General features: G+C 40.9%; 1 protein-coding gene across 1 annotated transcript in view; it reads right to left on the reverse strand.

Annotated features, from left to right (window-relative positions):
• LOC136837304 (uncharacterized) overlaps positions 1-16,827 on the reverse strand; it is a 475,645-nt gene that overhangs the window by 65,713 nt on the left and 393,105 nt on the right. The window contains 1 exon segment of the mRNA XM_067102044.1: positions 3,269-3,562. Within this exon segment, the coding sequence (XP_066958145.1) occupies positions 3,269-3,562 (294 nt within the window).

Consider the following 16,827-nt stretch of genomic DNA (forward strand, 5'->3'; position numbering starts at 1 on the left):
AAGTTGTCATTGGCTACTCTCAATCCTTCCAGCCAATAGTGTGTCATCATGGAGAGAGGGGGTTGCTATGAGCTCTGTTGTTGGCTACTTCTAATCCCTCGAGCCAATATTGTGTTGTCATGAAGCCTATGTCAGAGTAAAAAAAAATTGTAACACAATCGATGATAGAATTTTAGTATATTTTTGTTTATATAGAGTAATCCATATTTCTTTGAAGGATATATGCAGTACAGAGGGAGAGAGAGAGAGAGATATGGGCAGTTGGCCTTACTTAAATCTCAAAAGTTAAATTTTTCGTGAATTATTCGAGGGGGGAAAAGAGAGAGAGAGAGGGGTTGAATGAAGTGATTACACTGGTAAGCAGTTTTATGATTTCACGGGATTTTAATTTAACTTTCATCGATACTTTGCTGTGGTTACCTTATTATTAAAATAAAAATGTATTTAGCCATGAAATTAAATAAAAATCTAAAAATCAATAATTAATGAATACTGCTCTATGAAAAAATCCACGAATGTGAATTTTCTTCCGTCGCATGCGTTGGACTGAGTCTTCCCAAATATTACCATCGAGAATTGTAAGAAAACCTTACTTTTAATCCGTTGGGTGTCTTGAAAACAACGAATCCTGCATTTTTATTATTGAGTTTTTCATTAATAAAACCCTCCAAATATTGACCATTCTGCCTAATTGGATGCATATTTCTTCTGTTCGGCGTCAGACTGGCGTTGTTAAAAATACTGTCAAAAATCGTAAGAAAACCTTACTTTTAATCCGTTGGGTGTCTTGAAAACAACGAATCCTGCATTTTTATTACTTTGTTTTTCATTAACAAAACCCTCCAAATATTGACCATTCTGCCATTTTGGATGCATATTTCTTCCGTTCGGCGTCAGACTGGTATCGTCCAAAATACTGTCGAAAATCGTAAGAAAACCTTACTTTTAATCCTTTGGGTATCTTGAAAACAACGAATCCTGTATTTTTATTACTGAGTTTTTCATTAACAAAACCCTCCAAATATTGACCATTCTGCCATTTTGGATGCATATTTCTTCCATTCTGCGTCGGACTGGCGTCATCCGAAATGCAGTAAAAAATCATAAGAAACCTTACTTTTAATCCTTTGGGTGTCTTGAAAACAATGTATCCTGCATTTATATTGAGTTTTTCAACAAAAAATCTCCCAAAATTTGATCACACTGCCATTCTGGAGCCATATTTCTTCCGTCGGATTGGCGTTGTCAGCGCTGTAAACCTTGAACATACGGTGTAACCCAGGAAATAATTTTTTTATGAATATATTTGAAAAGCGTCATAAACTCAGAACATTGTAAGCCGAGCCCGTCATAACCCAGAGACTGTCTGGTATCTGTGTGTATATATATATATATATATATATATATATATATATATATATATATATATATATATATATATATATATATATATATATATATATATATATATATATATAATCCCTTGATTATCTGAAACTTGACATTATCTGGACACAACCAGAACCCAGGGACCTAAGACTTTTATATAATAAATTTCATAAAAATTGAAAAAAACTGCTGTCCAATGGTTGGCAATATTGCACAGGTCTAAAGAAATGTTAGTAAAAACTGCTTACACTCAAAACAGGCTGAGAAAGGGTTTAGGGAGGAAGGGTGGGGGTGGGGAATGTTTTCAGGGTAGGTAGGGTCAGAATCCTGGGCAAGATGGGAGAGAGGAGCTGTTCACACACACACACTCCATCCATTTTATTTATCTTTATTATACCATATTTTCATTTTTATTTTTACTGTATTTTCTCATTTTTTACTTCCATGTGTTTTTTCACAATTTTTACTGCACAAAATAAAGAAAAAATAATAAAACTCACAATGCAAAAGAGAGAGAGAGAGAGAGAGAGAGAAACATTTCACACACACACACACACACACACTCCTTCCATTTTTTTATATTTATTTTATAATATTTTTTTACTGTATTTTCTCCTTTTTTATTTCTGTTTTATCCCTAAGGATCAATCTGGCCATGTTATGTGGAAAAGTCAGTTGGCGTTATCAGCTTTTTTCCTTAGCGTCAGGTGACTTGGTAACTAAAAAAGATTTAGTGTATATTTTGGTAAAAGTTAAGTTTGTGTATGCGACTATCTCATGCATCGCTGAGCAAGTTGTTACAGGAGTATTTCCACAAGACTTTTCTTTGCATAGACAACTACAGTATTCACTTCGCGGAGTAACAACAGTGATCATTTGCATTTGACACTGGAAGATTGTAATAAAGGTTTTCCACCAGTCTGCCTTTCTCTGCTATCTGCTTTGGCTATGCCCACAAGAGGTGGCATCAGGATTTTGCTGCGCATAGTGGTCTTCATGATTCATCACGTCATTCGTTGCAAGGAATTTGGTGTTACACCATATGCTTTTGTGATACTCTTCTGGGAGCCATTCTTCATCTCATCATTCGTCACTCAGACTGGTGCCAGTAAGCATACACAGAAGTAGGGGGCACTGTCCTGCAGGGGAATTACCCATAAAAACAAGCAAGCACTGAGGGAGGGTAACGTGGATAAAATACTCTTCTTCATTTCAAAAAACTGCTTAACCTGTCCCCCTCACTTTTACCAGCAAAACCATGCTTCCATACCTTACTCAACCTGTCAGTCTCCCTCTTACTATATTAATATAAGCAAGCATATCACTTCCATTCCATGTCTTGCAAACATCACACTTATCATCAAAAACCCCAACAACACCCTGGCACTGAATGCACAGGTCATGTCAATCAACTGAAAGTGGATATTGCCTATTATGGCAGCTGCTTACCTTGCAATCTCCCCTCTTATTACCAGGATTTATCATAATCTAAAAAGAAAAAGTCAAAGACAAACAGTACGAAAGCAACTGGAAAAACAGAGATCAATTTGACTAACCAGAAGCACCAACTGATTACACAAGCAACAAAAGGATATTACCTGACAGCCAGTGTTTGTACCTACAGAAAAGAGGGAGAACCTTTAAACTCTGCTATCACATCTTTGCTGGTACAGAAGGTAAAGCTACATAATAGAAATTGAGTTTCATTTTTAAAAATTAGGACTTGTTCTCATCTTAGGAAATCCTAACATTTGGTGAGAGGATAAAATCTTATTCTAATTTAATCTAGATGTAATATATGCCATCAACAAGAAAATTTTTGAAATTCTCTGATCAAAGGCAATATAATCTCATTTACAAAGCTCATCAGAAATATTACCTTGGTAAAATGAAGGCCACGCTGAAAGAATAGCTCTTTATATGCCACCATTAGTCTTATTTCATCATCAGGAAGAGTAAGGGACATAGGAGGAGTAACCATAGAGCTACGAATAGCCTGTTTCCCTGACTCTGCTAATTCAAGATTTTCTTCAATGATGCTCTCCAATCGCACTCTTTCGTGGACAGCATGTTGGTCAAACAAAACCACTAAATTGAGAGGTGAGTTTGTTTCATCCTGTGATGTATATTCAATATTACATGCTATGAACTTGTTATCCAGCTGCCCCAAAACCTGGAAATGAAGATATCAATCAAAACTAAAATTTTTTTAAACAAAATTTATTTTTCATACAAACCCATTGTACACACTGACTCCTCAAAGACTCTTCTGTGCTTCTTAAAAACAAAGAGAAAATGGCAGTAACCCAGCAGCAACCTAGAAGAGTCCAAGTCATAGGGAATACCTTAATGAATATATGCAACTGCATTCCAAGTGATGTAGATGATGATTCTACTAAGCAGGGAGGCTAACCCGAACCAAGGGTCACCTGTCCTGCTGCTACTACATTGCCCCCCCCCCACCAACAATTTTTACGCATGAATAAGTTCCATAACCTACCACAGAAATGCAGAACTCCCCTCTAAAAATGCTTGTAATTGACTTTTCACTGACAAATACCTTGTAACCCTTAATTTAATAGTTCAAACAAAAAAGGCATTTTTATAATAAAATAAAGTTTTATATACACTTACCAAATAATTACATAGCTATTAGTTTTATTTATTCGCAGCAGCTTAAATTCAAATTTTGTGGTAGCGACACCGATGTTCTGTGTAGGTGACTAGTCTCACCACCTAACGAGATAGTTAGGAACAACGTAGCAGTCTGTTTATGATTATGTCCATCACAGGGGAGGAGGGAGGGCTCCGATCATGTAATTACTTGGTAAGAATATATAAAACTTTATTTTATTATAAAAATAACATTTTTATATAAGTAACTTACCAAGTAATTACATAGTTGAATCCCACATTGACAGGAGGTGGGATACATGGACATATTCTACTCTACAACATTAAGTATTGTAATGAATTAGAAAGAGAAAAGTTGCTAGTACTGAAAACAATGCTTGTCGTTCCTTGTTAGCTAAGAGAGCCTGCAGTATAAGCTGCCTCCGGTTGGTGCTCAACGTAACCTGTAGTGTCGCGGCAGTAAAGCCGAGGGTTGCCTCTACTAAAGAGGGAGCTTTGTAGCGGAGGATCGCTACCAAAGCATCAGCGGAAGTTATGCAGCCAAGGAATTATCCAATGGCTAGCAGAACTTTACAGGTGCCCTTGCCCTGGGTGCAGTACCATAATAAAGACAACCAGATTAGGTTGTCACCTACACTGAAGTAAGACCTAAACCCATCCACTGAGTGTGCCGGGTGCTCCGGGTACATTGTACCCTGCCAGGCTCCCAGAAATTAGACACTTCACTACCACTACAAGGTGAATCGGCTGTAGGAGAAACTCCTATGCTCCCTTCCTTGACACCTTGCCAGTAACTAAAAATCACAAGGTACTGCCAAATTTTTAAAACACTGTTTAAACTCCCTCAAAATGAGAAACGAAGAACAATCACACTACCAGTAGGTTGATTGGTGAATGGATGTAAGGGATATATACTGTTTGAAAGCTGATGAGGTAGAGGCTGTTCTGACATCTTTAGCTTTCACTAGGAGGAAAATGCTTCTCTTAAATCTGAGCATGTCTCAGAAGGTAAAATCCATTAGGATAAAGGGCAAGATGTTCTAATCAGAGAATGAGACGAGCTCCTGTCCTAACTCCCTGGGTTATGGATGGCCTGGGACTACTGGCTTTTTAGGCAATACCATACCATCCAGCTGGGCAGAGCTCTCTAAATTCCTCCTCAGAGCCAGTGAGCTCTTCTGGCTCTCAGAGAATGAGCTGGCGCCAGGTGCAGTTGCCGCCAGGAGTTCTAGTCAGAGGAAGAAAGTAGTTCTTGCCATTACACCATAGGTTCTAGATGACCTTTGAACCTGAACATTCAAACTGGATTGAAAACTAGTCTTCCTCAGAGCTAGTGAGCATTATTGGGCGCTCAGAACGAAAACTGACGTCATAACCAAAGCTGGTGCCAGGCTATTGTTAGCGCTAAGAGAGAAGGGCGCCAGACCAGCTATGAGCTCGGGTGTTGTCTGGCACTCCTGGAAGACACAGATATCCATAAAATTCCTTAGGAAAAAAATGGATCCAGGTCTTGGATGGGTCCCTGTCCTTGACTAAAATCCAAGGAGAAACAAGCAAACCACGTCTCCTTCTTCCTTGCTTGGGCGTGTCAGGAACTTCAAAGGAAATTAACATATGGATGCCAATGAACTAGGTCTCCATGTTTATACATGAGTTATGCATAGTTCGATAGCCCTCCATGGAGTAATTGTAAAAGGAACACGGACATATTGCAGTGGAGATGTAGAGCCTGAGATACTGGCTTCAGAAAGTCAATCCCCAGGTCTAGAAGACGAGCCAGAATAGGGCTAAGTGGACAACGTAACTTGCAGTTAGCACAAAGATCATGTCACTCCTTCTTGACCATAACGAAGGGAGGGAAGAGAGGTAATCCAACGGTTCTGTCTATGCCAAGGAGCCTGTTGCACATGCTATAGGGATGGTGTGGACCACAAAAGGAGGAAAATGAAGATCCCTTGAAGGAGCAAACAGGTCCATGACAGGTCTGTCCCATAGATTCCACAGATCCCAGCAGCCTGGGGATCGACAGTCCCCTTCTGACGTCTCAGTATGTCTGATAGGACTTAGTTCTATGAACCGATCAGGTGACTAGAAGACCTGATTGATCTGTCCACAGAAACAGGTCTCTTCCTGTAGAAGTGGGGGACATGGGGGAGAGCCTTGCCTACATAAAACATTAGAACTGTGGTCTAGTCTGAATGGTTACCACAGTCTAGGAGTGCAATAAGATCAAAAAGCACTGAAGTTATGTGAAGAAACTTCCAGCTCTATGAGAAGGAACTGAAGGATCTGTTTCTCTGGGGACCACACCCCAGAAAAAACCCTAGTTCGTTAAGAAGGCTCCCCAACACACAACTGAAGCGTTGAAAAGAAATCCAGGACTAAGTTCATGGATGAAGGAACTTCCTTTCCAAAAGACTAAGTTCAGACAACTATAAGAACAAAGGCTCCAGAGAAAACGAGTGCTGTCAGGAGGCCGACATCTGGCAAGGACAAGGAAGAGTGCTTCCTGCATCTCCAAAATCTCTTCAATACCCATGAAGATTAAAGGAAGAGGCTATCTGGTTCATCCTCTATCCGCTGTGGGCATGTTTCACATTGGTGATCATGCAGACTCGCAGTCAAAAAAGCAAACCAGTAGAAGGACATGCAGAACCACAGACAACCGTGCGAACAAGCTGCCAACTCTGAGGACTTTACGACAGCCAAGAGAAAACATCGAAATCCTTGCAGTTTCAACAAAAACTGAACTTGATAATGCTTAACATGGCCTCAATGATACCCTTGTACAGAACAAAGACGTGCAGAACTTTACGCTGAGAAAAATTCCATAACCATAAGAACCTGGGCCCTGTGAGCTTACGCCAGGTGAACAGAGATGGCCGCCGAACACTATTATAATCAGTTTTTTTTACCGAGGCCATTTGCACTGACTCGCAGGGGTGCCCTTTTAGCTCGGAAAAGTTTCATGCTAGCTGATTGGTTGCAAGTATTTTGTCCGAATAGCATAATTGTTTTCAAATAATTACCAAGTAATGTGAATCGAAACTTATTTACTAACCTAAATTTCTCCCTCCGATATATGTTTTGTCAATAAATAATTTTAACGAATAAAGAGATTATGAAGTATCGTGATGGTAAGTCTAAATTTAATAACAACACCCACCGAAGTCAACGACAGGAGCTTGTTTTCGGATGCACGCTGCAAAATTTTTTTACTTTTCACATATTTTAACACCAATTGGGATAAATTACACTAAGCATAAGAAAACATGTTATTATAAACTTTCTTTGAATACCAGAATCTACTAAAAACATGGAATTAATAAAACTGGCTCTTGGTGAAAACTTCCAGAGGTAAAAGGAACAGCCTGTGGCTTTAGATAAATTTAGATAAAATTACGTAGATAGGTAGGCCTAGTTATTCATCCACATGCCAGCAAATGTTGATGGGCAAGAAAACTTTTCAGATACATATCTTTTATAGGCTTTTGTGCTGAAGCCTTTTGTTATATCATTATGATAAATATGAAGATGCTATTTTTTCTTTTACATAATAATAATGTACTGTACTTCCCTTATTATGGCTTTATTTCTTGCACACATTTCAAACTAGGCTAGCCTATGTCTCTGTGTCTTACACCATTTTTTGGCAATTGCAATAAATTTTGCTTAACTCTTTAAGGTAAGGAGTAACCGCAAACAGTAGCTGATGGTTGATATAAGTTAGGCTAGGTGTATGTAGGCCTGTGATGTAAGTCTGTATAGAAAGGGTTTGCTAATTTTGTTGTAAAGGTATAGATTCTATTAATAGCACTATTTTCGGTTTGAGGATACTGTAGTATTCCATAAATTGCATAAAAATCTTAATTAAACGAATTTATAATTTCACCGAGTTACAAACGTGTTACCCCTCCCCCTCCCCCTCCCTTCCATCCCCGCCTTGGTACAGTATTTGACAGTAGACGCATATAGCCTACTAATCCTTAAAATGTATATGTGTGTAGTACATTTTCTACTCAGTCACATAATCTTTTACTTTTCAAAATATCCGCAGAAACTCGTGTTAACCTTATATGTGCCCTGAACAGAGTGCAAAATAAGAAAATAAAAGGTTTTCTTATCTCGCATTGTCTGCTGTAACTTACGTGAAAGAGTAAGTTGTTAATTTCTGCAAAATATATTTTTATTAGTGTGCACCTACAAAAAGAAGCATAGAAACTATTTAATTGCAGATATAGCCATTAAAGTCATCTCAATAACATAACAGTGATTTCAACACTTACATAAATCAGGAAAAAGCTGCAATGACATAAATCAGGAAAATGCTGCAATGACAATCACCTGTGATAGTGTTCCTGCCAAGCCACCACAGGCTGTTCCTTTTACATTCCCGGAAGTTTTCACTAATAGCGAGTTTTATTAATTCCATGTTTTTAGTAGATTTTGGTATTCAAAGAAAGCTTATAATAACATGTTTTTCTTATGCTTAGTGTAATTTATCCCAATTGGTGTCAAAATATGTGAAAAGTAAAAAAATTATGCAGCGTGCATCCGAAAACAAGCTCCTGTTGTTGACTTCGGCGGGTGTTGTTATTAAATTTAGACTTACCATCACAATACTTTATAATCTCTTTATTCATTAAAATTATTTATTGACAAAACAAATATCTGAGGGAGAAATTTAGGTTAGTAACTAAGTTTCGATTCACATTACTTGGTAAATATTTGAAAACAATGATGCTATTCGGACAAAATACTTGCAACCAATCAGCTAGCATGAAACTTTTCCGAGCTGAAAGGGCACCCCTGCAAGTCAGCAAATGCGCCTCGGTAAAAAAAACCGAGTTTAGTGATATAATGATGAGCGCTCTAGTGAAGGTGTTGGGCGCTTGACGAATGCTCCAGGCACTAGGAGGTGGCGCCAGGAGCTCAGGAAAGGTTCCAGGAAAACGGGAATTGGCACCTTACAGGAAAGGTCATTCAACCATGAACGAAACTGCAAGAAAACCGTGAGAAGATAGCTTTAACTGTTGACAGGAAGCAGATAACAGCAACTGTCAACATGTAAATCTTCAGCAGAGCGAAGAGCCAAGCAGCTTATGGCGTTCAGTCTTTGCCCAAAACCTTGGAACTAAGTAAAATCTGAGGATGCATTTAGGTCTGACCAATCTGGCCAATGTCTCATAGGCGCCAGAGCTAGAGTAGGCTCACTACTCATGTCCCGGGCACAAAGGGGGAAAAAGCGGGTAAAACTCTCAGGCCATCTGAAAACTGAGATTCTTGGCAGACAGAAAAACTCGAAAATCCGAGAGATGCTGAAAGTCGAAAGGAGGACTCTGGCAGTGCTCCTGATATCAGTGCAGAAAATTAGGACTTCCAACAATCTTGACAGGAAAGTCTAGATCCGACAAGGCAATAGAGTGAGGGAGGACAAAAGACACTTGTCTTGATCCTTTTAAACGAAAGCCAATTCTCCAACCTTGACAGATGCTTGGATGACTGGGAAATAGCTCCAAGAGGGAGTTTCCTTCAGCAACTCAACAACTTTGTCATAGAAGTGTTGTTCGGAGGTAGACTTGGTCCCTGTTCAATGGGAACTGGTGTATAAGACAGGACAACAGTGTGTTCTTGAAATTCAGGCGCTGAACCAAAGAGGAACTGGCACCAGACACAGCAGGTTGGCGCTCAGATCCCACTACACGCTTGGATCCCTTGGATCCCACTGTACACTTGGATCCATCACATCCCTCTGGACACTTGGATCAATCAGATCCCACTAGACACTTGGATCCATTAGATTACACTAGACACTTGGATCCATTAGATCCCACTGTACACTTGGATCCATCAGATCCCACTGGGTGCTCAGATCCCATGGTAAACTTGGATCCATCAGATACTACTGGACACTTGGATCCATCAGATCCCACTAGACACTTGGATCCATCAGATCCCACTGGATACTTGGATCCACCAGATCCCACTGGACACTTGGATCCATCAGATCTCACTAGACACTTGGATCCACCAGATCCCACTAGACACTTGGATCCACCAGATCCCACTGTACACTTGGATCTATCAGATCCGAGTGGACACTTGGATCCATCAGATCCCACTAAACACTTGAATCCATCAGATCCCACTGGACACTTGGATCCATCAAATCCCACTGTACACTTGGATCCATCAGATCCCACTGGGTGCTCCGATCCCACGGTAAACTTGGATCCATCAGATACTACTGGACACTTGGATCCATCAGATCCCACTAGACACTTGGATCCATCAGATCCCACTGAACACTTGGATCTATCAGATCCCACTGGATACTTGGATCCATCAGATCCCACTGGACACTTGGATCCATCAGATCCCACTAGACCACTTGGATCCACCAGATCCCAATAGACACTTGGATCCACCAGATCCCAATAGACACTTGGATCCACCAGATCCCAATAGACACTTGGATCCACCAGATCCCACTGGACACTTGGATCCATTAGATCCCACTGGATGCTTGGATCCATCAGATCCCACTAGACACTTGGATCCATCAGATCCCACTGTTCACTTGGATCCATCAGATCCGACTGGACACTTGGATCCATCAGATCCCACTGTACACTTGGATCCATCAGATCCGACTGGACACTTGGATCCATCAGATCCCACTAGACACTTGAATCCATCAGATCCCACTGGACACTTGGATCCATCAAATCCCACTCTACACTTGGATCCATCAGATCCTACTTGAATCTTGGATCCATCAGATCCCACTGTACACTTGGATCCATCAGATCCCACTATACACTTAGATCCATCAGATCCCACTAAACACTTGGGTCCATCAGATTCCACTAAACACTTGGATCCATCAGATCCTACTTGAACCTTGGATCCCTCAGATCCCATTAGACACTTGGATCCATCAGATCCCACTGTACACTTGGATCCATCAGATCCCACTAGACACTTGGATCCATTAGATCCCACTAGACACTTGGATCAATCAGATCCCACTAGCCATTTGGATCCATCCAATCCCACTAGACACTTGGATCCATCAGATCCCACGAGACACTTGGACCCATCAGATCCCACTAGACACTTGGATCCATCAGACCCCACTAGACACTTGGATCCATCAGATCCTACTTGAACCTTGGATCCATCAGACCCCACTAGACACTTGGATCCATCAGATCCTACTTGAACCTTGGATCCATCAGACCCCACTAGACACTTGGATCCATCTGATACTACTTGAACCTTGGATCCATCAGATCCCACTAGACACTTGGATCCATCAGATCCCACTAGATACTTGGATCCATCAGATCCCACTAGACACTTGGATCCATCAGATCCCACTAGACACTTGGATTCATCAGATCCTTCTTGAACCTTGGATCCATCAGATCCCACTAGACACTTGGATCCATCAGATCCCACTAGACACCTGGATCCATCAGATCCCACTAGACACCTGGATCCATCAGATCCCACTGGACACTTGGATCCATCAGATCCCACTAGACACTTAGATCCATCAGATCCCACTAGACACCTGGATCCATCAGGTCCCACTGTACACTTTGATCCATCAGATTCCACTAGACACTTGGATTCATAAGATCCTGCTGGGAGCTCAGATCCCACTATACACTTGGAGCCATCAGATCCCACTGGGCACTTGGATCCCACTGTAAACTTGGATCCATCAGATCCCACTAGACACTTGGATCCATCAGATCCCACTAGACACCTGGATCCATCAGATCCCACTAGACACCTGGATCCATCAGATCCCACTGGACACTTGGATCCATCAGATCCCACTAGACACTTGGATCCATCAGATCCCACTAGACACCTGGATCCATCAGGTCCCACTGTACACTTTGATCCATCAGATTCCACTAGACACTTGGATTCATAAGATCCTGCTGGGAGCTCAGATCCCACTATACACTTGGAGCCATCAGATCCCACTGGGCACTTGGATCCCACCATAAACTTGGATCCATCAGATCACTCTGGACACTTGGATCCATCAGATCCCACTAGACACTTGGATCAATCAGATTCCAGTGGACACTTGGATCATTCAGATCCCACTTAACACTTGGATAAATAAGATCCCACTGGACACTTGGATCCATCAGATTCCACTGAACACTTGGATCCATTAGATCCCACTTGACATTTGGATCCATCAGATCCCACTGGGTGCTTGGATCCATCAGATCCCATTGTGTGGTTGGATGCCAGTACACTTGGATCCATCAGATTCCACTGGACACTTGGATCCATCAGATCCCACTAGACACTTGGATCCATCAGATCCCACGAGACACTTGGACCCATCAGATCCCACTAGACACTTGGATCCATCAGACCCCACTCAGACACTTGGATCCATCAGATCCTACTTCGTTGAATTAAACCTTGGATCCATCAGACCCCACTTCAGACACTTGGATCCATCAGATCCTACTTGAACCTTGGATCCATCAGACCCCACTAGACACTTGGATCCATCTGATCCTACTTGAACCTTGGATCCATCAGATCCCACTAGACACTTGGATCCATCAGATCCCACTAGATACTTGGATCCATCAGATCCCACTAGACACTTGGATCCATCAGATCCCACTAGACACTTGGATTCATCAGATCCTTCTTGAACCTTGGATCCATCAGATCCCACTAGACACTTGGATCCATCAGATCCCACTAGACACTTGGATCCATCAGATCCCACTAGACAACTGGATCCATCAGATCCCACTAGACACTTGGATCCATCAGATCCCACTGGACAATTGGATCCATCAGATCCCACTGGACAATTGGATCCATCAGATCCCACTTGACAATTGGATCCATCAGATCCCACTGGACAATTGGATCCATCAGATCCCACTGGACAATTGGATCCATCAGATCCCACTAGACACTTGGATCCATCAGATCCTACTTGAACCTTGGATCCATCAGATCCCACTAGACACTTGGATCCATCAGATCCCACTAGACACTTGAATCCATCAGATCCTTCTTGAACCTTGGATCTATCAGATCCCACTAGACACTTGGATCATCAGATCCCACTAGACACTTGGATCCATCAGATCCCACTAGACACTTGGATCCATCAGATCCTTCTTGAACCTTGGATCCACCAGATCCCACTAGACACTTGGATCCATCAGATCCCACTAGGCACTTGGATCCATCAAATCCCACTTGAACTTTGGATCCATCAGATCCCACTAGACACTTGGATCCATCAGATCCCACTAGAACCTTGGATCCATCAGATCCCACTAGAACCTTGGATCCATCAGATCCCACTAGACACTTGGATCCATCAGATCCCACTAGAACCTTGGATCCATCAGATCCCACTAGAACCTTGGATCCATCAGATCCCACTAGAACCTTGGATCCATCAGATCCCACGAGACACCTGGATCCATCAGATCCTACTTCAACCTTGGATCCATCAGATCCCACTAAACACTTGAATCCATCAGATCCTATTTGAACCTTGGATCCATCAGATCCAACTAGACACTTAGATCAATCAGATCCCACTAGACACTTGGATCCATCAGATCCCACTGGACACTTATATCCATCAGATCCCACTAGACATTTGGATCCATCAGATCCCACTAGACACTTGGATCAATCAGATCCCACTAGACACTTGGATCAATCAGATCCCACTAGACACTTGGATCCATCAGATCCCACTGGACACTTATATCCATCAGATCCCACTAGACACTTGGATCCATCAGATCCCACTAGACACTTGGATCCATCAGGTCCCACTGTACACTTTGATCCATCAGATTCCACTAGACACTTGGATCCATAGGATCCTGCTGGGAGCTCAGATCCCACTGTACACTTGGAGCCATCAGATCCCACTGGGCACTTGGATCCCACCATACACTTGGATCCATCAGATCACTCTGGACACTTGGATCTATCAGATCCCACTAGACACTTGGATCAATCAGATTCCACTGGACACTTGGATCCATCAGATCCCACTTAACACTTGGATAAATAAGATCCCACTGGACACTTGGATCCATCAGATCCCACTTAACACTTGGATAAATAAGATCCCACTGGACACTTGGATCCATCAGATTCCACTGAACACTTGGATACATTAGATCCCACTTGACATTTGGATCCATCAGATCCCACTGGGTGCTTGGATCCATCAGATCCCACTGTGTGGTTGGATGCCAGTACACTTGGATCCATCAGATTCCACTGGACACTTGGATCCATCAGATCCCACTAGACACTTGGATCCATCAGATCCCACTGGACATTTGGATCCATCAGATCCCACTGGATACTTGGATCCATCAGATTCCACTGGACACTTGGATCCATCAGATCCCACTGGATACTTGGATCCATCAGATTCCACTGGACACTTGGATCCATCAGATCCCACTGGACACTTGGATACATCAGATCCCACTAGACACTTGGATGCATTGTTGTGGTGTAGAATAGATAGGGAAATTAGATAGAAAAGAAAGAGAGAGAGAGAGATAGAATGAGAAAAAGTTAAGAGAGAGAAGGAGAGAGAAATAAGAATAAAGAGAGAGGCAAAGAACACAGTGATAACGGCCAAATGCTGTTGTGTCATGTTATCAATACGCGAGATGTTTCATGGACCATTGCAGTATATCGTGTTTAAGCCATAAAAACAGTCATAAAAGTGGGAAATAATGGCCTCGAGATTGAAGCTAACCAAAACATGAGTCAGCACAGTCTAAATGCTTACAACAGCTGATTCTATAGCCCCGCCTTCTCAGGAAGGTGTTTTCGTGGAAGTTCCAGGAATTTGGGGTTGACCCAAGTGATATACTTCTTCAACCTCCAATCAATTATGTGTGGGAGGGTCTTTTCACACCCTCCTAAGATCACCTCCTATCAAGTCCTCTAAGGAGAGATTTGAATCACACCCACTACAGTCCTTCCAATCAGCTACTTGAAGGGGAGGCCTTGCTGATTAATCCTTCCAATAAGGCTAGAAGGAGGTGGAGATTTACAGATAGCAAGTTTTTCTGAGGGTTCAACGAGTGAGAGACCGACGAGGAGACCAGAGTCAGAACTGTGTCCTTCAAGGAGAGTACTTCTCCCAATCGCTTCTGTGTTCCCCATATAGACTGATTCAAGAGTGATTCGTTTCTATCATTGTAACTTGTTAATTTTGTACTGATCTTTATAATACTAAGTACTAATTAAAGTGAAGAAATTACCGATCTCGTCTCTATACGCCTTTCTGAGAGATATCAATACTTAAAAGGAATAAATATACAAAGATAGCACATCATCCGAGAAGCGATCTGAAGGACACCTCGAAAGAAACCAAGGTAAGAAGAGAAAGACTAAAATCTATGCAAACATATAACAAAGAACATAAAAAAAGGGAGATAACAACCCCAAAAAAAATGGTGGCAGCTTACTTGGATCCAGAAGGCGAGACGAAACAAACGAACATTAATGAAATTATCAGTGCAATTATTTAAGTTACAGTGAAACGAAATTCTACAAAACGAACTTAGATTTTTTTACGACGACGAACAAAATATATCAGAAGAAATAAAAATACTCCAGCGAATAGCAGCTTACAACAAGAACGTCGAGTGTGACTAAAAACCGTTTTAGTGCGTCCCAAAGCCAAAAACATTTTGAACTGTTACTGTCAACAAATTGAGCAAGACCCCGACAGCGATAATAAGCCCAGTGTTTGCGACATTGCATCGAGTGATTGAAGAAAAACAACGTACAAACTTTCAACAAGATTCCGAAAGCGGAAAACCACAGCGAAAAAAAAAACAACGCAGACGTAGTGATCCGACAGCGAAACATTCACCGCCGAATGAACAACATTTAGCGATATCACGATATCAGCAACACCAAACAGTAAGGAATTTACTGTCCGCTCTCTCTCTTAATAAATAAGTGAAGATATATTCTTTTTTGCATCTTGCTATAAAATTAAAAATTAAGAAAACTCTCTCTAGTGAATAAAATTAATTTTTGCATAAATACCAGCATTACTCTCTCTATGATAATTAATTATTTAGTAAATAATTTAGATAGGGAATTAGTTATTTTTTTTCACTCGGTTGGTAATGATTATTTGAGAAGTTATATATATAATTTTGTGTACTTATTATGATGAATTTTGATGATATGATGCCCAATTTCATATAAGAATTTATTTTGAGTACTGAAAAAGGTTTTAATTGTACACCTGAACTCAATAGAGAATTTAATTTTTTTTTGTGTGACAATTTGACAAATTGTTTTTAATTTTTTTACAATATAACGAAAAAAATTTTTTTTTTTTTATTGATGTACTCTGAGTGAATAATTTTTTGTGTGTGGACATGCAACGAGTATTTGAAGAATTACTGAACACTGTTAGACATTCACATTACGATTTAAGACCGTCGACAATTATAGAAGTCGAATTTCAAGACTAAATTCCCACTCCGCTGAAGTGCAAGGAAATACTAACAATAATAACAAATAACCAGAACCAAAATAGTGTTAATCATTCTAATACTACTAACAATAATAATAATAATAGTAACAATACTAATGATATTAATAATACTCGCACATTACAATTTTATAACAACCGCCATAACAACCGCCACACGCTTCTGTGGACAGGTGGATGATTCCAATCCTGACAAAAGCAGACTCGAAGCCTATACTGTAAATCATTGGCTA

Source organism: Macrobrachium rosenbergii, chromosome 58 (genome assembly GCF_040412425.1).
Source record: "Macrobrachium rosenbergii isolate ZJJX-2024 chromosome 58, ASM4041242v1, whole genome shotgun sequence".
Classification (NCBI taxonomy): Eukaryota; Metazoa; Arthropoda; class Malacostraca; order Decapoda; family Palaemonidae; genus Macrobrachium; species Macrobrachium rosenbergii.